This window comes from Myripristis murdjan, chromosome 14 (genome assembly GCF_902150065.1).
Source record: "Myripristis murdjan chromosome 14, fMyrMur1.1, whole genome shotgun sequence".
Lineage (NCBI taxonomy): Eukaryota > Metazoa > Chordata > Actinopteri > Holocentriformes > Holocentridae > Myripristis > Myripristis murdjan.
In genome coordinates, this window is record NC_043993.1 from 4,997,059 (window position 1) to 5,020,601 (window position 23,543).

The window sequence follows — 23,543 nt, forward strand, 5'->3', positions numbered from 1 at the left end:
TTGTGAAATGACCTAGTTGAAACTGCCTGTTTTATTAAGGCTAATGTGACGTGATTGATAAGCTAACTGGTGATTACAAGGCTTATCTTGGCCTCACTTGTTTAATTAATTAATTAATATATTACAGTTTTTATTTTTTCAGCAATTACATGTAAAGGCTAGACTAAGGTAAAATAATCTTGTAGATTATTCATAGTTATTGTTTAAATCTGCTAACAGTAGGGGAGCTGTTCCCACCTGGTATTAACAACCGTCCTGAAAAATCCATATACTAGTGGACAGCTGTCAGTCCGTCCTTACACACCTGGCAGTAAGATGTGTCTCCAAATTAGTCTCACCTGCCCATTTGTCTTCAGATGTCAGTTTCCCGCTCTATATGCAAATAAACACGTGTCATTTCAGAGAGACAGAGGGACTTTGCTAGTCCGTCTTCCACTCAAATAAAAATAAAATGGCATTTAACAGGTAGAAAGTGTTTAACAAAAGCGGACATCCTCTCTCTTGCCAGCGTCATTTTTATGCAGCTGTCAATCACTGAAGACATATTTCACATCTGTTACAGTCTTGATCCGATCACGTTCAGGCTCATATTATTTAATTATTCCAGCTGGTCTGAGAAGGTTTAGCCACCTGTAATATTTCAGTGGCAACACGCACATATGCATGGCCACAGCTGCCTATAATATTTCTGTAGTATTCATATAGGAACTCTGTCGTGTCTAAAGTTAGAAAGAAAGAAAAAATCGGTGTTATTTTTACAGTGTTGAATCGTTACCTCTTCACTAGATATTAATGATGGGTCTCTGATTTAGTTAGCTACCTCACCTGTCTTGGTTGCAAAAGCGCGGTTTCATTCTTTCGGTCAGTTTCAGGCCACCATAGCTCAGGATGTGCCACACACTCAGGTGCTGGAGTTCCTCCTTTTACCATTGAAAATAGTGGTTGATGAAGGTTATAAATGGCTTAATACACTTTTACATTTCATGCCATCCTGATAGTGTCTTTGTATTCCAGTCTCAGCAAACGCTCCAGTCCTGGAGAGGAAGAGGAAGAGAAAACCCACCCAAAAGATCCTAGAATACTGTCTGGAGGCAGAGGCTTCAGCAGTGCCCAAAAAGAAGGTATGAAATGGAAATAAGATGAAGGAGAAGTGTGTGTGTTAGTATGTCAGCTTTGATACACCTGTATATGAATATTTTGTGTGTGTGCACACTGTATGTATGTTTTCTGTCAATTTTTTGTATCTCCGTACTGATTGCTATTTTGTATTTTGCAGCGAGACAAGAGTAACTCGTCACAGTCGCTGAAGAACAACACAACGAATCCTCCCCCACAACCAGGTTTGCCCTCTGTAGAAGATTAATTTATTTAATTTTTCATGATTTATTCAATTGAAATTTTAGGAATTCTCATTTTTCTTAAGGGCAAGTGAAAATGAATTCCAATTGTTTCTAGAATTTTTTGAGCGAAATATTTTGAAATTATGCAAATCATGCTTGCTTGCATGGACAGTGGTTAGCACTGTCGCCTCACAGCAAGAAGGTCCTTGGTTTGGTTCCCGGCTGGCCCGTTCTGTATGGAGTGTGCATGTTCTCCCTGTGTCTGTTTCAATCAATCAATCAATCAAATTTTATTTATATAGCACCTTTCAAACAAATGCATGATATTCAAGGTGCTTTACATCTTGATTGACAAATAAGCATAAAATAAGAAGTGAAAGGACAAGGAGACCGATGCACGCTCATAAAATATGGTTAATTTAAAATAAATAAATGAATAAATAAATAAACAAATAAATAAATAAATTAAAATAAAATAAAATACTGAATAAAATATAAAAAAAACAATATGGAACGATTTAAAACAATAAAGACACAGCAATAATAAAATAACTCAAGAATAAGATACCGAATAAAAATATAAAAACAATATGAAATGATTTAAAACAGTAAAAACACAGCAATAATAAAATCACTCAAGAATACGATACTGAATAAAAATATAAAAACAATATGAAATGATTTAAAACAATAAAGACAGCAATAATAAAATAACTCAAGAATAAGATACTGAATAAAATATAAAAAAACAAGATGAAAAACAATAAAATAGAATGTTGAATATAATAGAAACTGTCAATAAATAACAACCTGCCCTCCGTCCAGTGAGTGCTGGAATAGGCTCCAGCAACGCCTGCGACACTTACGAGGATAAGCGGCTTAAAAAATGAATGAACACTTGCTTGTTTTCAACATACTGTATTTTTTCAAAAGTCAACACCAGAGACGAGGGATTACTTCACAGCAGTAGTTGTTACTTTCTTTAAAGAAAAAATTACTGTTAAAACCAAATACAAAATGAAATAACTTGAGATGGATTCAGTTAATAATGATTCTAGCCTCACGGTTCTTATGATGTGTCTGCTTCAGCTGCCGCTGACGTTGCTGCGGGACCCTCAGGCGCTGGAGTTCCTCCTTTAAAATTGAAGAACAAGCAGCCGACGCCTTCCATCTCCACACCAGCCACCCCGGCGGCTTCCACCTGCGTGCCCTCACCCTCTGCTGAAAACACTCCCTCCCCCACCTCCCCCGCACCCCCCACCCCTCCACCTTGCCCTCCCAAACCTAGCCGAATAGAGAGAGTGCCAGGCAGCGTGACGACTCCACAGGCAGAGGAGAGCAAGGCACCTGAGGTCGGAAAGGACACGGCGGAGTCAGAGGTCAGCCATCTTCACTTTCTAACTTGGGCTGCATTTTCTTTTCCTGGTGTTTGTACGTGGGACTATTAGCTCTGTGTCTGTTATGAAAGTCTCCATGTCAGATCGTGCATTCGTAGTGACACAAATTCCTGCCATTCCTTGGCCGAGAGAGAGAGAGAGAGAGAGAGAGAGAGAGAGCACACTACGTTTGACCCCAACCAATCAGCACACACCGGCTTTCAGAATGTACTGCGACATCCACAAGTGACAGTCTGACAGACAGAAACATGTCATAGGACCAGTTTTTACAGTTTTGTGTTTTTCATTAGTTCTTTTTATTTTTCGTTTTTATGTTGTTTTTTTTATTATTATTATTATTTTTGTTCAGTTTGTATAGTTCAGTAAAGTTTCATTTAGTGTCCACAGTGGGTTCACTTGTTTCAGTTTAGTTTTTATTGTTTGAAAATGTGTAGGATTAGTTTAGATTTTATTTGTTTCAATATTAGTTTTTTTTTTTGTTTGTTTGTTTGTTTGTTTGTTTGTTTTTTAATTATAATGAGAGTGGCGTTTGTCATGGGCAAGATATAAGAAGTTCAGAATACATATTCCAATCCAAACACAGCACTTTTTGAAGGCAGCTGACTGCCAGTCATGTCGACGTCCCAGTCTCAATAAACATCAGCACCAACGCAGACTCATGCTGGTTGTGTTAACAGAGTTGACCAAACTGACAAAGACTACAACAAAATATTTTCTGTATATTTTTACTTTATGTTAGTCAGTTTTGTAAATACACAATAATGTTACAGTAAGTTTTCATTTCTTCTAAAGTCTAGTTTTATTTCATTTCAGTTATTTGAAATGTTTTTTCACACCTACTTGTAGTTTAGTTTTATTTAACTATCATAATCTTGCATAGGACTTGTAACACTAGTGGACAATAGGCAAAAAAACACGGGGGTGTCATGGGCCACCTGGACCACAGATCTCCCTTCTTGGAACATTTGAGACTGCACAGTTCAAAGCCACACAGCTGCTGCTCACCAGCTTTGTATTAAGGCATGATGCTGGAAATTTCTCTGGCATCATAAAATTGTCAAAACTGGGCTGAATTCATGTAGTCTGATTCATATGGAATAACTTCAAAATATATATTATTGTAAGACTGCAGTGCATAAAGCCCTCATTACAAAGACAAATGCACACTGTCAGTGGTGTGAAAACCATGTGGTGGTTTGGCTCCTCTTGTCCCCTTAGAGGGAAGACTCTACTACTCATTCAATATAAAGGTGTTGTAAGTGATCACAATTATCCTCTGATGAAAAATTTTGAATCTGATAGGAGAGGTCTCTTTTAGGGTGAGAAACCTCCCATCCACAGGGCAGCAGGGCTCACTGAATGATTTGATGAGGACGATACAGATAACGTCAGTCATGATGTTGGAGTCACAGACTTGGAGAAGTTCAAGTTTAGGTTTATTTCGAGTCCAGTATCACTGTTTACAGTCTCCAGGGGCTTCAAACCCAAAAAACCCAGCTGATCAGGGAGAATGGAAGAAATCTTGAGAAGGGCCACGGAGAGAGGAGACCCCATTCCTGGCCAGACAGATGTGCAATAGGCATCGACCCAGTTACAAGCATTACACTTATTACACTCAGAAATGTATGCTAAGGAGCATGGAAGCTGTTCTGTTGGCTCATGGTGACCCAGCACCTTACTAAGACAGTTTATGTTGGTTTCCCCTTTCATTTGTCGCCCATCTGTAGTTTTTTTGTGACGATCACATGCATTTTGTGTGGTGTGTCCTGCACGGCCAGCCCTCATCAGTGGCTGATTCAACATGCTGAAACCGTCCGGTGATTGGCTGTCGGGTGATTTGCGATTGGCTTGGATTGGATTGTGCTGATATTGTGCCAACTAGTTAACCAGGGAGAGCTAGTTGTGGTAAACAAATTTCCTTTCACAATAAAAGAGCTTCAGGTCAGGGTGGCTCACTGGATAAGAGTGTGTACCATGTATCAAGGCTGAGTCCTGACCTCAGTGTCCTGGATTCGAATCTGATCTCAGGCCCTTTGCTGCACGTCATCCCCTCTTTCTCCCCTGCCTTTCCTGTCTCGCTCTAGTGTGACTGTCAAATAAAGCAAAAATGCAAAAAAAAAAAAAAAAAAAAAGAGCATCAGGTTGGCAGCACCAGAGCGGCTGCAGTCTCTCACCAGACAGGTTCTTGATTTGCATAATGAAACCGTCTGAACAAGTTCAGAGTGGCTCAAAAGTGAAGTTCTTCTTCCTCCTCGTCTTTGGCAGATCGCAAACCAGCCACCACCTCCTGTATCAGAGTGTGCAGATTCATAGCATTATTTATGTGTACATACACTGATTAATCTCTCTATTTAAAAAAAAGAAAATTACACCCCATTTCCTAATCCTGCTTGCACTATATAACCTATCATCCCCCTTCTAATTTGCCTGAGGTCCTGTCCTGTGCCCAATATTGATTTTTAAACTCATTTCCTGATTAGTTCTGGTGTAGCATACCTTTTTAAGCCTGCTGCCTCCTCCTGGTATGGAGGGTTATTTCCTCTCAGCAGGCACAGAATGTGTTGCATGTTCACCATCAGCTGGAGTGTGTGCAGTGTGTTGATGGACAGTGAGGTGATGAAAAGCTCTCTGACAGTCTACCTCGGTTGCTGCACGTTCTTCAACACGGGCTTGTTGTGTCCCAGCCCAACTCTATATATTATTGGAAGCCGTTCTTCCATTCCCCTACGTTTTGAAACAAATGCCCTATTTTTTGCTGTATGACACTGTAATTTTCTTTTTGCACTCTGTACTTTTGTCTCCTCAGGGCGACCAATCCAGCCTGGATAATAGTTTCTCTTCTGTGAGGGAAGACTCGTCACTGTGTGATGACCCACTCTTACCCACCAGGAAGATCATTGGGGACCGAGGAGGTCCCGCCTCTATGAAGGAGAATATATGTCAGGTGAGTTGTACATGACTTGTTTTAAGACTGGAATCACAACTTCTCCAGTTTCTCCATTTTTCCCAAGCAGCTTCTTGAGATCTTACTTTTTTAACATAAAAAAGTAAGTAAGTAAAATAAAAATAAAAAATCAAGTCAAGTGTAGCATCAAGTATAGTAGTGATGGAGTTTATCTCAGTGAAGGGTTTTGAACTTAGTCGAGTCCTTATAATTTCCCCCCAGTATTTTGCACTTATTCCTTTTTAGAATGATTTTAAAGCCATTTGGTGGATTTCAAGTACCTTACATTTCCATCAGTCAGGGCTCAGTAGTAACCAGGAACCAGATGTTGTCTGATCTTTTTTCCTGTACTGTGCTAAAGTAGCTGGATAATGTGACTCTGCCACGATTAGACTCTCCACCAGGTTGGAATTTCTCTCAGGTGTCAAAATGCCCAAGGCAGCATTCTTATTGGCTGACTCTGCAAATTTGAAGGTCAGAGTTCAACACAGGTTAACTCTGCACAAAGTGGTAAAATATGACACATTTACAAGGAAGGATCAACTAGGCAAAAGTCAGGCACGCTTGTGCTTTATTCAAACATAACTAGCCATGTTTGAATAAAGGCTTTTTATGTATCTAAAGATTCCTGCTCGACCAAAGAATGCCCTAAGTTTACTTCCTTCCTTGATGATGATCACAAGCCCTTTTTATTCAAGGTCATGTGTGCCTTTTACTTATTAGAGTGCTATTATATGATAAAGAACAGTTCCCAAGAACACCACTACTTCTTCTCATAGTTTATGATCACAGATTTATTTTAAATCTAATAAAATATAGTGGTACTTTTATGGACGGAATTACTTTGCAAGGAATTATTATTTAAATATATTATTTAATCCTCTGTGTTTAACCCTGCCCCATTGACATCAGGGACTCTCACTGGCAAAAGAAGACACGGCCACAACCAGACAAAGGCCACTGTAAAAGAAACAGCCAAAATAAAATTTGTGTAATGTTTATGTCCAAGATATTGTTAATTTACACTTTCCAAATATAATACATTAAAATATGGGTATAATGCTCTCAATTTTGGCCACCACGGGCTGATTCTTTCTAAAAGTTAGTGGTACGCCCTGTGAGTCCAAACATTTTTATCACGTGGGGTCCCTGTGGGAATCAAACCACTAACTCACCCCAGCCATGTTGCTGCAGGGCTTCAACCACAGACCTACACAGGACCACGTTTTATAGTTACTAGTTACTCAGCCTTTATTATTACACTCCGTCTTTTACAGCAGCTCATAATTTTTGTCCTAGGTGTGTGAGAAGACGGGCGAGCTGCTGCTCTGCGAGGGTCACTGCTGCGGGGCCTTCCACCTTGCCTGTATCTCTCTGGCTGAGGCCCCGAAAGGGAAATTCATCTGCCCTGAGTGCAAATCAGGTACATCTGGGCTGGAGCTTTAGGACGTCACAAGCTACACCCCCCTCAAAAAAAGGCTGGTGTTGGATAAAGCACTAATGCAGGACAGATGAAGGGTGGGGCTACTTTTGCGCTGTAAGCTTCAGTGCACTGTAGCCTACACTGTATGCAGCACTACATGATGATAAATACCTGAAGGGGAGAGACTTCTGTAATTTCAACTAGTGTTTACACTGCTAACACAGGACAGATGTAGCAAAAGAGACTGTTCAGTGTCTACAGTGGCACATTAAGGAACAAATTGGGGTGGTTTTGATTTTCTTTTCCCCACCAGACACAAAAATGTGTGAGAAATGTGTCTAACATTTCTCACAAAAAACACGTTGTACTCGTTCATCTGAACATGTTTTTTTCCTCAGCAGGGGCTTTCCTTTTTCTAATGACTTGGGAAAATGAACCAGTTGAAACAGGGAGAGAGTTTGTGTTTATGATGACAAACTGATGACTCGTATTAATCATAGTGTTACTCTTCTTCCAGGCGTCCACACCTGCTTTGTGTGTAAGAAGCGCAGTGAGGATGTGAGGCGCTGCATGATTCCTGTGTGTGGGAAGTTTTACCACGGAGAGTGCATTGCCAACCACGCTCCCACCGCCCCGCTGAACCGAGGCTTCCGCTGCTCTCTCCACGTCTGTCTGACCTGCTTCATCACCAACCCCAGTAACCCTTCTATTTCTAAAGGTAATGTAGACAGCGTCAGTGCTCAGCGTCTTCCTACTCAGCCTACATCATAACAGGCACAGTGTGCAACGTGTTAACATCAGTTTCAGCATCCTGTCTGTTTAAATGCATGGTTATAAATGACTGGGTGTAGATGCAGGTGTAAACCTAAGTAGATACAGGGTAGTTTAACGCAGGTTAGAGGCTAGGATATCAGCTGTCTGGCACCAACATCTTTTAAGGTTACAACTGGACTCCCCTGGACAAAAGCCTTTGCTAAGGCCTAATGTAGCATGATTTAATGTTGGTCCAGTGGAGAATTACGTACATAAATTAGGGCTGGGTGATACATCTTAATCATACTGGTACAGGAAACTAGATATTGGCTGGGATTTGATTGATTGTATTATTGTTCTGTGGGATATGTGATATCTTCTCGTGGATTTAACCCTCCTATTATGTGTGGGGTCATTGTGACCCCAGCCAATGTTTAACGTCTCTAAATAAATGATTAACATCATTTTTTTGCTTCATATTTAATGAGTGTTCCTAATGTAATGGGCACTACCAGGTAAAGATGAAATTGACATGATGATATGTTTTCAATGTCCTGTACACACTTTGTAATGCATTGGTTATAAATAACAAAAATCTGTACTTAGAAATAATATAAAGCCATTACAACACCAAAATTTCTTTCCAATTTTAGATCAATCAGTGAGATTTTATGGTGATTTGCATATTTTTCAATTGTCGTGTAATACGAATACTGGATGTATAACTGGGGGTGGGGGGGAGTTATGTTTTATTCAAAGGGCTATTTAGGTAATCAACAAAGAAACATAAAGTACTTGACACATAAACTTTGATAACAATTTTAGTTAAAATAATTTCGTGGAAGTTTAAACTGAAGGGGTCAAATTGACCACAAACATAAAAGATGTTCAAAAATGTGAACATAACAGGAGGGTTAAAGGCTGTATTACAGTAAATAAATGCAATTTTCTGAACTTATTAGACTGTTCCAGCTGTTTTGTTATTTTAGCCTTCCCTTCAGCACTGTTATAATATTGATATCGAGGAATTTGGTGAAAGGGTATTGTGATATTTGATGTTGTTCATATTGCCCAGAGTTAACCTAAGTAACGCCTAATACCATGACAACTGGCAAGGGAAAACTGAGTTATGTGTTAAAAAAGCACCAGCTTCTCCTGGGTAGTGTGCAAAATAAGATGTATACAACAAGGCTGTGATGATTAGCTGACTGGACATTATGGTTAGCCAGCTAACAAGCTAAAACTCATCTGAACTAATTGTGTGGAGATGTATTGTGGAGCACACCCTCAGCTGTCCACCGTGTGCTCAGGAGATCAGGACGTCCGGTATGGCCGTGAGAGGGTCTGTCACGTCACCCGAAGGCCTTCCTGTCTGTCTGCAGCTCGTCTGTTTCTGTCTCTGGCGCTGTGACCCGCCTCTCTGCTCATTTCCAGCTGTGCTCCTGTGCTGTGTGTTTGTCTGAAGGTCGGCTGGTGCGGTGCGTTCGCTGCCCTGTCGCCTACCACGCCACGGACATCTGCATGGCGGCGGGCAGCGTGGTCCTGTCCAACAACAGCATCATCTGTCCCAACCACTTCACCCCCCGCCGCGGCGTCAAGAACCACGAGCACGTCAACGTCAGCTGGTGCTTCGTCTGCACTGAGGGTACGTTTGTTGGCACTCACACACCAGAGGAGAGCGTGCCCAGTGGGCTTCTGTCTCTGTGATGCTGGCTTTTATATTTAAAAAGCATGTTGTGTGTTGCTGACAGTGCTCAGAGCGTCCGTTGCGTCGACTGCTGGTCTAAAATGTGTCAACTATTTGTGAAGAAGCTGAGGAAGGAGATAAATGGTCAGTTATAAAAAATACATTTAAATAGCGGCATAAGTATTGTATGTATTTGAGAGAAGAAAAAGAAAAAGAGAACATATGAAATCTTTTCAGTTGTAGCTAAGCAGCAATGAAGCAAAACAGCTGCTAGCTAAAAAAAGAAGTGCAATTTCCTGAGGTAAAAATCATATTATGTAATCTATTTTTTTTCATACATGCCAATAATTGATATTTCAGCAATCAAATAGGGATCTTTATGGTTTCTCTTGTTTCTTTCATGCTTTCAATTAAAGTAAATATTGCTGAAGGGATTTCTTCATTCCCATGCCTTCATTTTCAAACCCGTGGCACCAATATGATATATGATAACCAGAGCACGTCTATGACGAGCCTTGCCACTCTCCATTAACCCCATTGTATCGAACTTGGTTGCAGTTCCACCGTAATTCCACTGGGGGTGATCGCGGGCGAGTGCAGAATGAATGGGGCTCTATGGAGCTAAACGGCTAAATTTGTCTCTTACTCCTGTTTATGGTTGAAAAATCGCAAATACTGTTGTAGTGTCTGAAAGTTCAATATGGATTATAGGTTAAAAGTGAAATTAGCGAGAACTTATATCCTTTCAGTTTCCTACAGTTTGGGCTGTTGTTGGCCATAACACGCTAGCATTTGCTAATGAATGCTGATTGGTCAGTGTCGGACTTGCGGCTGTTTACGACGAGGGATCCCACTTGATGGCACCTGAAGACCAAGAGAACATGGAAACCCCACTCTTAAGGAGGACTTTTCTATCAAAGTTGATATTTGTGTGTACAGAGAATGTCTAATATAGTGCAGACGGGCTCTGGCAAAAGTGTCTCGAGTGTCTCCGTCTGCTCTCCGGAGACGGGCTCTGGAAATCAGCGTAAAGCAGCACCTCTCAATGTGTGACGTCATCACACTTTTTGAACGGCTTTTTAGAACAGATAGGTGAACTTTAAAAATCCAATATTCAGCTGAGTGCATTTTTTAGCCCCTCCTTTTGAAAACAGTATTCAAATTACTTGAAAAAAAATTATTTCCAGAGAAAAGGGGATGAATAGGGAACTCCTATTCATTCTGCACTCGCCCGCGAGCGCCCTCACATGGACAGAGACGTGTTTCCGAGAACCGGAAATTAGACGAGAGCGGCACTTCTCCCTGTATTAGACATTCTCTGATGATAACTTTGGAGGAGGAATTACTAATAAATTCACACTTTTTGTTGCTGTTGTTCATCCTCCTGTGCTGCAGGGGGCAGTCTGCTGTGCTGCGAGTCCTGTCCTGCTGCGTTCCACCGAGAGTGTCTGAACATCGACATGCCCAAAGGCAGCTGGTACTGCAACGACTGCAGGGCCGGGAAGAAACCGCATTACAAGGACATCCTGTGGGTCAAAGTGGGGCGCTACAGGTCAGTGGCTCGCTGAAGAAACTGCAACATGATGCCAGAAAGTAATTAAAAAAAAAAAAAAAAAAGTGGTTTAAACAACTTTGAAGTTCATTTTTGGATGCTAAATGATGCACATCCAGGATGATTTACAGTGAGCACAACGTGGAATCAAATTAAATTTTGATAGAAGGAGAAGTTAAATGAATAAGAGCCTAAGAGCACAGGAGAGGTGGAGAGCATGTAGTAAAATATAAATAAATATATATATATATATATATATATAATAAAAATATCTGCTAGAATGCAAAATAGCTTTGAATGATCAATATGTGAGAGATTTTTTATTTGTAATTAAGGCAATAGCATCACAATTAGTCACAGTGTAAACACAATATTCAGGTGAAAGACATAATTGATAATACTGAGGTCATTATTCATGTATTATTGTAAGTATTGTGGTTTCGTAGATGTGTTGTAATCAACCTCTGAAGCCAAAGGCAAATTTCCAAATCTGTGGACAATAAAGATTATCTTATCTTATCTTATCTTATCTTATCTTATCTTATCTTATGAGGAAGTTGAACTGAAGTTCTTAGTGTCTTGTTTCTGTCGTGGTGGTAAGTCCCTGTTAGCTAGATTGGAGACAAAAAAGACATATTCTATTAAGGCTGGGCAGTAATATTGCTGACTGAAATCGTGATATGAATGTTGTCTGTTCCTGGTTTTAACGGCTGTGTTACAGTAGAGGGATGCAGTTTTGTGAACTTATTAGAAGAGGCTGTCTCTTGGCGTTTCCTTCCCTGTCCTGCTCGGTCCAGGTGGTGGCCAGCCGAGGTCAGCCATCCCAAAACCATCCCAGAGAACATCCAGCGGATGAGGCACGATGTGGGAGAGTTCCCCGTTCACTTCTTCGGCTCCAACGACTACCTGTGGACGTACCAGGCCAGGGTCTTCCCTTACATGGACGTAGACGCCAACAGCAAAGAGAAAATGGGGAAGGGCGTTGACGCCATCTATAAGAAAGGTAACCAGGGTGGTGCTAAACCGTGTTTCTCTAACAGAGTCTATGAGCACAAATTATCATTTCTGCCAAATCCCTGTGGAGGAAACTGAGCAGGCCTCTTGAGAAATTAGCCACACATAAGATAAGTGTTTGATGCATTCACTGGCATCACATTTATTAACTGGAAATATCGACATTAAAGTAGCTCAAACATCACAAACAATGCAGTAATAACTGGGGAGAGTGGACTATATGTGGACTAATGGATTTGTCTGACCCAGAGGTCAGGCTCTTTTCTCTGCCTGTCTGTGATGTATGTTTACATATCAGGATTATCAACAGCTATTATAGTTGTTACTGTTCATATGGAAGTTTCTTTGCTCTCAGTAGTCGGTAGCACTGTTGTAATGGTTAAAGGAATACTGCAACTTTTTGGGCAAAATCCCCTTTTCCCATCTTCCCCAGACTGAGACAAGATGTTTGAAACCATTTCCACCTCTGTATGTCCAGTGGTTCAGCTCCTATGGGTAGCATTTTGTCTTAGCTTAGCATAAAGACTTGAAGTCTATGGGAGTCGTTAGCCTGGCTCCATCAAAGTGAAGAAAAAAAAACAACCTTACAGCAACTCTGAAGCTGTACTGTTTACACAGTGCATCATGTGTATTTGAAATACATGTCTTGGGATTTTTTTTAAAATGAACATGTATTTCAAATACACATGATACACTGTGTAAATAAAAATGAACATTTTGCAGTTGAGGTATTCAGCTGTCTTGCTCATTCAGAGTAGTGTGCAGCGCCAGTGATGACTGAAACAAACAGGAGTGCAGAGACAGTGGAAGTGAAAACATCTTTGTCATCTGAAATATTAATGTAACGCAAACAAGGGAAGCAGCTTCATGACAAACAAGTGCAAGGCACAGAGTGGCCTTTTCTCCATGTAATATGACCCTTATAGCTCGTTATCATCTCACAAAAAAGACAAGTGCTAGAAGGTTTTAACTGCACACCCTGATTCTGGCATTTTGTTTTCATTAGCTTTGAATGTAGGTGTTTGTTGTGTCTGGAGTTTGTTCAGGCATCGCGGCTGTTTTTTTTGAGTATTTCTTTCTGACTGACTGTTTGATCTCCCTTCTCAGCGTTGGAGGAAGCAGCTGTGCGGTTTCGTGAGTTGCAGGCGGAGAAGGAGCTGCGGCAGCTGCAGGAGGACAGGAAGAACGACAGGAAGCCTCCTCCGTACAGACACATTAAGGTCAGCAGGGAGACTGTGGTCTTGTCATGGCGTCCAGGCTGACCTAAACACATCACAGCTGGACTTGGTCCTGATTGGCGGCCTCCCTGAATAGCAGTGTTGAAATTGCAGCTTCAGAAGCTACAAGTTACTCCTGATTTAACAAAAAAAAATATTAAAAAATGATTTATAAAGTTGCAACTAGGCATCACAGTCACACCGGGTAACAACGCAGCAGCGCTTATGAATCCTGCCTGACAGATGACTTCTGGAGGAAAAATGTGAGGAGTTACGTCCTCCCTGTCCCTGTCCATCGTCCTCTGACTCTGATGTAGAGTTTGGTTGCACTACACTGCTTCATGGTGGAAAAAGTAGCTCGCTATGGGGAAATCTACATTACATACATTTACATGCACACCATATTCTGATTTGGGTCAATATTCTGGTTATTTTTCCTAATAAGTTGTTTATATGCGCTGCAGCAACTGGAATATTCTGTTTACATGTTACTTGGCATATTCCTGTGTTTCGATGTATTCCACGCTCTTATTTAATGCAACACTCAACCTGCGGGGGGCAGCAATGCACGTATAGGCGTCTGGTCTGCCACAAATACTGAAGAAGAAGAAGCAGCTGTCGCTATTTCTGTGTTTTCTCCCATTGATATCCTCTATGATATTTAAGTCTTTCATTAACTGAAGGCAGACTGCAGTCTCCTGGCTCTTGCTGCTGTTCGCCATGTTGTTCTCCCCGCTTGCAGTAACCATAGCAACAAAGATGCCCCAGGATTCATTGTAAATCGAGCATGCGCAGACGTAACTGAATATTCCGGTACGGGGCATTTTCCGACTAAGGCGTTTACATGCCTCAATATTCTGGTTGGAACAGGAATATGCCAGGAGTCTTATACAGAATTTTCTCCAACCGGAATATGACCTTAATCGGGTTCGGTGCGTGTTTACATGACACGTGCACAACCGGAATATTGAGGATACTCCAAATAATACAGGAATACGGTGTGCATGTAAACGTGCATATTGTTGTAGAAGTGGCAAAGCTACTGTAAAGCTCCTGACAACTGTAGCTAAGTCGGTACCTACTCCATACGCTGCTGAAGACTGAAACCTGTCATCAGTGAGTGGAGTTTGCAGTGTTTGAACTGGAAAGCCTCAACTCAGCAGGTTTACCTCATTTGCATTAGAGGACCTGCTGTTGTCAGCAAATCAGAATCCTTTGAGTATTATGAGGATTCAGCCTTCAAATTAATTAATTAATTCAGTCTAACATGTAACTTCAAGACCACATGAAATGGACTTTTAATTGCATTTCCTGTTGTAACAGGATGTTTGAGCAGGACATGGTGCAGGGAAGGATCACTCACACGTGTAAACCAATAGAACAGACCAAACCCTAACCCAATAGGATTTTCAGTTTGGGAAACAAAAACAGTTATATTTTAAGGCATCGGTGGATGAGAGAAGATGTTGAAAGATATGCAAAGGTGTTATTGTTTGGAATTTTAATGTATACCTATTAGTGCAGGATGAAACACCCTGTTTTACAGGAAGTCAGAATCATGTGCCATCATTTCATGGGGACTTTAACTAGATTTATTTGCAAAACATCATCAACAATCTCTACCATACAGTCTATTTCAAGAACCGTGTGATATCAGACCTTTAAATCATTGTGGCAGTATCAAAGCATGTTCAGAAAATGTGTACAGAGATATGCTGATGACATTTTCACCTTTCCAACTCATTCAGGTGAATCGACCAATAGGGAAGGTGCAGATCATCACAGCGGACCTATCAGAGATCCCGCGCTGTAACTGCAAGGCGACAGACGAGAGTCCGTGCGGGATGGACTCAGAGTGCATCAACCGCATGCTGCTTTACGAGTGCCACCCGCAGGTACGCAGACACCTCACACACACACACCAAAAGGGGAAAGCAGCTTTTTTAAGGAGATTGACCACCGGTCAGTGTACAGGGATCATCGTCCACTGGTCCCTAGTAGATCATTAAACAGTGAGTCAACACCAGGAGAAATCTTCTGCTGTACTGCCCTCTAGGGGCATGTTACACTGCTGGATTTATTAAAGGCTGATATAATAAAGAAAATGAAAAAGCAGATAGCTGATTAATTGGCCAATATAACGTCCTCCCCTCCTCCACCCAGCCCATGCAAAAACAGATTTGACACTGTCTGAAATGAATTATCTTTGACTTTATTAGATACAGGATCGCTACTGAACTGAACGTCTAAGTCAAAGTAATAAAGTATAAATAAATATACAAATTCATAAATAAAGCTGGAATTGAAAACCAGAACATAAAAAATCTAGTATGTAAAATAACTCTTTTTATTTTTTTTTGAGCAGTTTTTCCCCTCAAAGTCAGTAATTCCAGTTGAGAGGCCGGATATTGTGATGGAGTTTGTCTGCAATGTGGAGCTTTACAGCAGGGATTAATTTCATTCTATTGTTTTGGACTTTTACAGAATTAAAATAATTATTATGTCAGATTGTTTTATCTATTATTAAACTATTATTTATACTTAACTATAATTATACTTAACTATTATACCATGCTATTATTTTATTCATATGTTTATTCACATGTGAAAATTTTTAATTATTTATGTCCCCTTTGCCTAAGGACAAAGTCATTTTTGTGTAGGGTTAGTGTTAGTCATTTTAGTTCCTACCTGTCAGCCATCAGCGATCCGAGCCAAGTCCCACTGACACCGATAGTTCATAAAGCGTCCTGTCTGTGCCAGTTAATCAGCCAAACCAATTAATCGGTCGACCTCTAGTGGAAACAGGTACTTTGCCGTTGAGTTGGTAAAAAATACCTGTTGCCACATCACTGATTGGGTGTGGCCAGAGGTGCAGCAAAGTGTCCACCCCTAGAGGGCAGTGCAGCAGACACTTTCTGCCCTCTGTGGTTTAGTGTTGCATTCCTCTGTAAGTCCAGCCCTCCATGCATGCAGTGTGTTGAGTGATAGGATGAGGGCCTTTGAAAGTTGTCGTGTGGACAAATAAAAGGTCTTTAGCACATAAAGAATTAACAAAAAGGGGTAAGTAAATAAAGGATAAATAAAATAATTAAAAATACTGTGTTTTGTGATATGACCAGGCATTTACAGAAGCAAAGTGTTCTCATCATTGCCTTCAAATGTGAATCATGTAATTATGAGTTTGAAGGTGACCCTCCTCACCCGCAGGTTTGCCCGGCGGGCGAGCGGTGCCTCAACCAGGCTTTTACCAAGCGTCAGTACAGCCAGGTGGAGATCTTCAGGACGCTGTCGCGAGGCTGGGGGCTCCGCTGCGTCCACGACATCAAGAAGGTAGGAGCGGCAGCATACAGAAAACACAACTAAATTGTATGGTGTGTACACTCACTGTGTCTCGAGGAATTGTTCACCAAAAATACAAAAAAAAAAGGCCAATTTCCCACTTAGCCCTCGTGCAGTCTGTCCATCCCAATAATTTTTGTGTTATTTGGTGATTTTTCCAGTCTGGCTCCCTTCATGCTGCTGTAGTGGGGTGGGATGGGCTTTGTTTTCTTTGTTTTCTGGAGCTCAAATCACGTGATAAATGTAACAGCAGCACCTTTTTCCAAGAACAGTGACACAGATATGTAAAATAATCCACAGCACTCGGGGCGAAAACTGTCAATGGGAACTATCTCTTGTTGAAGAACACTGACAACTTCCAAAAGTTAGATAGATACAGTTTGCCCCTGACTGTCATGTTATTTTTATTTGAAAGTGTGTTGCACCATGCAGAAACTGTTCAAATGAGTTGTCATTTTAAAAGTAAATTTGAGACTATACTACACAAAGGTAAAAAGAAAAAAAAAAGATGCCAAACAAGCCTGGCTTGTCCACTGGAGCAGCTCACATGATCAGTGTGCTTTCCTTGGATAATACAAGGTTAAAAAAACAACAACAATAAAAATAATGAATGTGTGTGTGTGTGTGTGTGTGTGTGTGTGTGTTTCCTGTCAGGGTGAGTTTGTGAGCGAGTACGTAGGCGAGATGATCGATGAGGAGGAGTGCAGGTCGAGGATCAGACACGCCCAGGAAAATGACATCTGCAACTTCTACATGCTCACCTTGGACAAGGTAACTCTCCCAGTCCTGTGTGTGTGTGTGTGTGTGTGTGTGTGTGTGTGTGTGTGCGTGTGCTTTCATGGTCATGTAACATAAACTAAAATATATTAATCACATAATTTAATTGGAACAACTCACAGTGTGTACGGTGGCCAGCAGGGACACAGTTTTGGATCTGGCAAAGTCCAAAGAAAACTCAGGTGTAAAAATACTGTGTCTCAAAAAGTTATTGGCCTTTGAGACAGGCGATTCCTATTGATTTATCCACCAAAGAAGACAAATTGAACAACATTTAACACTGGACAGGTGTTAAATTAACACCTTTGTGTGTGTGTGTGTGTGTGTGTGTGTGTGTGTGTGTGTGTGTGTGTTTTAGGACCGGATCATTGACGCTGGGCCGAAGGGGAACGAGGCTCGCTTCATGAATCACAGCTGCCAGCCGAACTGTGAGACGCAGAAGTGGACGGTGAGTGGAGACACCCGGGTCGGCCTGTTCGCCCTCGTCGACATCACTGCAGGTAAGACGGCATAAAGACGACTGTTGCAGAGAAAAAATTTTGTTCTCCAACGCTGATCAACTTGTTTCCAGAATTTTCTTGAAGCAAGTGTCAGCATACTTATACTTTGTGAAACAAGTGCAGTTGCATTGCATTGCACCTTGCTTGAAGAAAATATACTTTTAAGATTAAGTGACTGATGGCTTGTGGTATCGCAGTTTGACCAGCAAATACGCACTGAGCATGCAGAACATTACTGACGGTGTTAATCCAAGTGACAGCTTGATTTGGGTAAATGATGGATTCTTAAAAATTTGGGTGACTGAGACTTGGATCAATCACAGAGAGGCCAGGAGATCAGCCCTAAAAAATTAGACACTTGATTTCATCATAGCATCTGTTGTCTGTGTCTGTTGGAAATATAAAATAACACAGCCCATTGTGTGTGTGTGTGTGTGTGTGTGTGTGTGTGTGTGTGTCTGCCAGGCACAGAGCTCACCTTCAACTACAACCTGGAGTGTTTGGGTAATGGGAAGACGGTGTGTAAATGTGGAGCACCAAACTGCAGCGGCTTCCTGGGTGTGAGGCCAAAGGTGAGAGGAGCCATGTGAATAAAATACAGTTTGGCTTGACAGAAAACGCAACATTTAAATTGGAAGTCATTTTGTTGAAAGAGAAGCGTAGAGTCGCGATGAAAACTCATCAAAAAGTCAACATCCTGGGAACGGAGAAAATTAGTTTAATCTGCTGGCGTGTGCTAAAGTTTTAGCAGACTGTGTAGTTTTAGCAGATGGTATAAACTAGATAGATAGATAGATAGATAAAACTTTATTCATCCCCAAAGGGAAATTCAAAATATCCATGTCCATAAGATATGATGCAGTTGCCAATGCAGGAGTCACGTAATTAATGAAAGTACAGTGGCAGCAAAGTATGACCAAGCAGAATTATGTGTATTTACCTGCCACAAATCTTTGTAGCAATGGGCAATTAGCTTATTAGCATGTAAACAACTTTATAAACGGTGTCATTACAAAGTGTAAATTGTATCATGTAGTTGGAGAGCTCGTGAATTTGTGATTACTACTTTAGAATAAACTTTAGCTAATAATTAGGATTTGTTTATCTGATTGGTATTGTCACATTTTTATAATGAGATATATTGAGTTTCAGTGTTGTCCCATCATGTTGTTGCATCATCTCAAAGGCTCACTGAAAACACCAAAAGTCGCCGTGTCACACAGTGGTGAACTGGGTTAAAACGTTGATTTGCCCAAAGTCTGTGGGCTCATTAAGTTTGAAGTTTGAAGTTTGAAGTTTATTTCGGCCAAAAGTAGCAACAGAAATACAGAATGCATACTAGCACATTAGATGAAATTTGACTATCTCATAAGATAAATATACATGTATAATTAATAACAAATGAAAGGCCGAAATAGGAATAGGCGGAAGCCAAAGGCTTATTTTAGCCTATCCTTTATCCTATCAAACCAGACTAAATACACACATAATGGTAAAGAGAGGAAAAAAACCAACCAAAAAAAACAAAACAAGGAATAAACAGAGGAAAGGTACAAAGGCATTTACACAGAATTTGGGAAGAGTCCCAACCCTACACAGAATATTTAAGCAGTAACTTGCGTTTTAAGTTGCATTTAAATTTCTGTAAGGAGCTACATAGTTTCAGGTCATCGCTAAGGATATTCCACAGTTTAACTCCCAGAATAGAAACACTTCTGCTTTTAATATTCGTCCTAGCCTTACCTACATTATAAATACAAGATCCTCTTAAATTATAGTTGGATTTTCTCAGCGAGAATAATTTAAGGACACATTCCGGCATAGTTTTTAATCTTACACGGAAGACAATTTCAAGGGTTCTACCATACACTATATCTGGGAATTTTAAGAGGCGGGACTTGACAAATAGTGGATTTGTTGTTTCTCGATAACCAGCTTTATTTATTATTCTGATTGCTCTCTTCTGTAATTTAACAATAGGATCTAGATTTGTTTTGTAAACATTTCCCCAAGCCTCAACACAGTATGTCATGTGGGGCATAACGAGTGAACAGTACAACAGATGGAGAGCTTTTTCATTTAGAAGGTCCCCAGCTTTATACAAAAAACCAACAGATTTGGCTAATTTGCCACGGATAAATTCAATGTGTGGTTTCCAAGACAGTCTGTGATCTATAGTGACCCCCAGGAATTTAATATCGTAAACTCGCTCAATTTCAGTTTCATTTAGCTTAAGTTTGATTTCACAATCAGCCACCCCACTCCCAAAGACCAAAATTTTGTTTTGTTTTCATTTAAGGAGAGCTTATTTCTATTGAACCATTTTTTTAACACGGCCAATTCTCTTTCCACTGTCGATAGTAATTCATTCAAGTCACCTACTGAACAATATCAATTCGTATCATCAGCAAATGTGACGCATTTCAAAATATTTTATACTGAAAAAATGTCATTCAGAACCCTGTGCTGGGGCATTTAAATAAATAAACACCAAAGGGTTAGATAATAACCAAACTCTTCCTCTCCGGCGGGCAGAACAACCCTCCGTCTGAAGACAAAGGTCGCCGGGTGAAGAAGAAGGGCCAGGGCAAGAGGAAGAACAAGGTGGTGGTGACGAAAGAGAGGGAGGACGAGTGTTTCAGCTGCGGAGACGGAGGCCAGATGGTTTCCTGTAAGAGACCCGGCTGCCCCAAAGTTTACCACGCCGACTGCCTCAACCTCACCAAGAGGCCTGCAGGTCAGTGAGCACGGCCACGCCTGCCCCACACTCACCTGCTCACCTGTGTGTGTGTGTGTGTGTGTGTGTGTGAGACCAGAGTTAATATAGTTTTGTAGCTGTCATTAGTTTTTATTTTTATTTTTTTGTTTTGTTTTGTTTTCCATTCAGTTTAGTGTCCAGAGTGGGTCTGCTCATTATAAATTGTAAGTTTTAGTTTAGTTTTCATTAGTGTCACTGTTAGTTGTAGTTTTTTATTATCGTTGTAGTATGGGGTGTGTTTTGTCAGGGTCTAGATTTCAGGAGTTCAGAATAGGTGTTGCAAACCAAACCCAATACTTTGTGAAGGTAATTGACTCCCAGCGCCTCCTCACACCTCCTCATACTCAAACTAAACACATTTTCTGTATGTTTTGTTTTCTTTTAGCGAATTTTGTCAGAACACAATATCATTTAACCCCTTCAGACCTACATTTTTTCTGCTGGGCAAAAAAAAAAAAAAAAAAAATTAACTGATTCTGACTCCTCTCCAACATAAAAACAAAGTGAAAAAAAATAAATTTTTGCTAACTCATGTTTTTGATAGTATTTTTTCATGTCCATTGCAATGGACATCAGACTTTGAAAAAATCCTGTAAATTAACCATATGATGTATGTTCAAAATTACTTAAAATATTATCACTTGTAACAGTTACAATTATGCTGACAGAAAATTTGTTTGGCCATCATGAACATAAATTTAGATTTTTGATTTTATAATGGGCACTCACTCCTCCCTCTCTGCAGTCGCTCAGCCATGCTTGTCTTGTCCACTCTCTCAGAGCGTGCTCAAAGTCATAACATGATTATGTTGGGATAATCAGGATCCAACCAGTAACCAGCATTACTGACATCATTCAATTACCCAGTATTTATTGGTTTAGAGACAGAAATATGTCATGTCCATTCCAATGGACGCAGGGTCTGAAGGGGTTAAGTTAGTTTTTGTTTTTACCAAAGGCTAGTTTTTATTTTTCTGTTGGTTAGCTAAAATGTTGGGTTTTTTTTCACACCTGGTTGTAGTTTTTAGTTTTAGTGAGCTATAATAACCTTGGTCTACACATCACAGGTCGCTGGGAATGCCCTTGGCACCAGTGTGACATTTGTGGGAAGGAGGCGGCCTCCTTCTGTGAGATGTGCCCCAGCTCGTACTGCTGCCAGCACCGCGACGGCCTGCTCTTCATCTCCAAGCTGGACGGCAAGCTGTCCTGCAGCGAGCACGACCCCTGCGGCCCCGAGCCGCTGGAGCCCGGCGAGATCCGCGAGTACGCCCCTGAGCCCCGAGCCCTGCCCTCGGGCCTGGGCATGGCGGTCATCCCCTCGGCTTCCTCCAGCACCGCCGCAGGTCCCGTCTGCACTGCCACACGAGTCCGGGGGATGAGGACGGGCGCCGAGTCCTTCCCGCCTTTCTCCATCCCGGTACCCATCACCATTCCCGTGGCCGCGTCCGCCACGACACCTCCTCCTGGCTCTAACACTTCCGGGAGCCCGCAAGCCTTCGAGCTTCCTCATTACTCACCGGTCTCCTCGTATGAGGACGAGAGGGATGTGGCAGAGGAGGAGGTGTTGGCAGAGGAGGAGGAGGAGGAGACGGTGGAGGAGGAGGGCGAGGCGGGACGGCAGAAACCGGATGTACATGAAGAGGACGGAGATGGAGCGCTGGAGGAAGGCGGGCTGGAATATGTCGAGGTAAAAGAGGAGGAGGACGAGGACGAGGAGGAGGAGGAGGAGGAAGAAGAAGAAGAGGAAGAGGAAGAAGAGTGACACAGTGGATCATCATTCTGTGGTTATTACAGTGGCATGGGGTATGGAGGCCAACCAACTGCAAAAAAAAAAGCAGCTCATCTCTTTCTGCTGGCGGCCAGTGAGCACGCATGTGGAGCCGAGGTGGGAAAGGAAGTAAAGAAGAAAAAAATCACGTTACGCAAAAGCCCTGTCGTCATTTTGAGCGAGCGAGGTGGCTCCTGTGACCGCAGGAGAAAGGCCTGCTGGCAGTTGGTTGGCCTGGCTAACCAAACACAGATCTTGTTGTCATTGTAAATACAGACGTATTCACGGATTTGGGTGCAAACCATCTCTATAAACTGAGTTTATAACACGGTGACTTTGCACACACATTGACTTTGCACACATTGACGCTGCCTGCACCTTGAAACGGGACACCCGACAGACGAGATTATATGGAACTGCTATAAAAAGAAACATGGGATCATTACAAATTGGAACTGCAGCCACATTCACTCCACTGTACTTTTGTTTTATGGGGGGTTTTTTTGTTTGTTTTTTTTTACATTTGGATCAGTCTCACCTAGCTGCTGGTTTCGTTTGGTATGTTATTTTGTTTTTACCGCGGATGTCCACATGTCATTTGTGCCAGCAGGACGCCCTGCAGAAGCTCGATGTCGTTCAGTCCAGCGTCTCCTGCACTGTGGATCTGCTCTTTAGGTGTTAGATTCTAGCAGGGACCGCAGCCTTGAACCTGTGAGTCGTGCGCCTGATGGTATGAGTGGCTTCACTGCTGATTGAGCTGGTGGAAGAGTGCACTGCTGAATTAGGTAAAAAAAAACGTCACCGTGCTAAACCTCACTTCACATCACAGCATTACGGCCGGATGGTCCATTCAGTTACAATCTAACGCACTCGTGTTTACATCGCTGCACATTCTGTGGGAGGTCGTGGCACCAGAGCTACTGCAAACAACGTTTGATATTTTGGAGTAGGGGGGGGGGTTAATATTCCAAGAAAAAAACGTGGATATGTTCTGAGATTAAAGTGGTAAATTTACTGGACAAAACTCACAAATTTATGAGAAAATTAGAGTGCTGTTTTCTTCTGAATATG

The 23,543-nt window shown here is 41.5% G+C and overlaps 1 protein-coding gene across 1 annotated transcript in view; it reads left to right on the forward strand.

Moving 5' to 3' along the window:
- nsd1b (nuclear receptor binding SET domain protein 1b) overlaps positions 1-22,900 on the forward strand; it is a 36,222-nt gene extending 13,322 nt beyond the window's left edge. The window contains exons 8-24 of the mRNA XM_030069037.1: positions 1,015-1,121; positions 1,277-1,340; positions 2,430-2,719; positions 5,544-5,681; positions 6,981-7,104; positions 7,622-7,822; positions 9,323-9,502; positions 10,940-11,096; positions 11,894-12,099; positions 13,218-13,330; positions 15,076-15,222; positions 16,538-16,660; positions 17,324-17,440; positions 17,805-17,946; positions 18,412-18,518; positions 20,482-20,683; positions 21,772-22,900. Coding sequence (XP_029924897.1) covers positions 1,015-1,121; positions 1,277-1,340; positions 2,430-2,719; positions 5,544-5,681; positions 6,981-7,104; positions 7,622-7,822; positions 9,323-9,502; positions 10,940-11,096; positions 11,894-12,099; positions 13,218-13,330; positions 15,076-15,222; positions 16,538-16,660; positions 17,324-17,440; positions 17,805-17,946; positions 18,412-18,518; positions 20,482-20,683; positions 21,772-22,466 — 3,113 coding nt within the window. The 3' untranslated portion in view covers positions 22,467-22,900. The remainder of the gene's footprint in view (positions 1-1,014; positions 1,122-1,276; positions 1,341-2,429; positions 2,720-5,543; positions 5,682-6,980; positions 7,105-7,621; positions 7,823-9,322; positions 9,503-10,939; positions 11,097-11,893; positions 12,100-13,217; positions 13,331-15,075; positions 15,223-16,537; positions 16,661-17,323; positions 17,441-17,804; positions 17,947-18,411; positions 18,519-20,481; positions 20,684-21,771) is intronic.
- Positions 22,901-23,543: the final 643 nt, after the last annotated feature.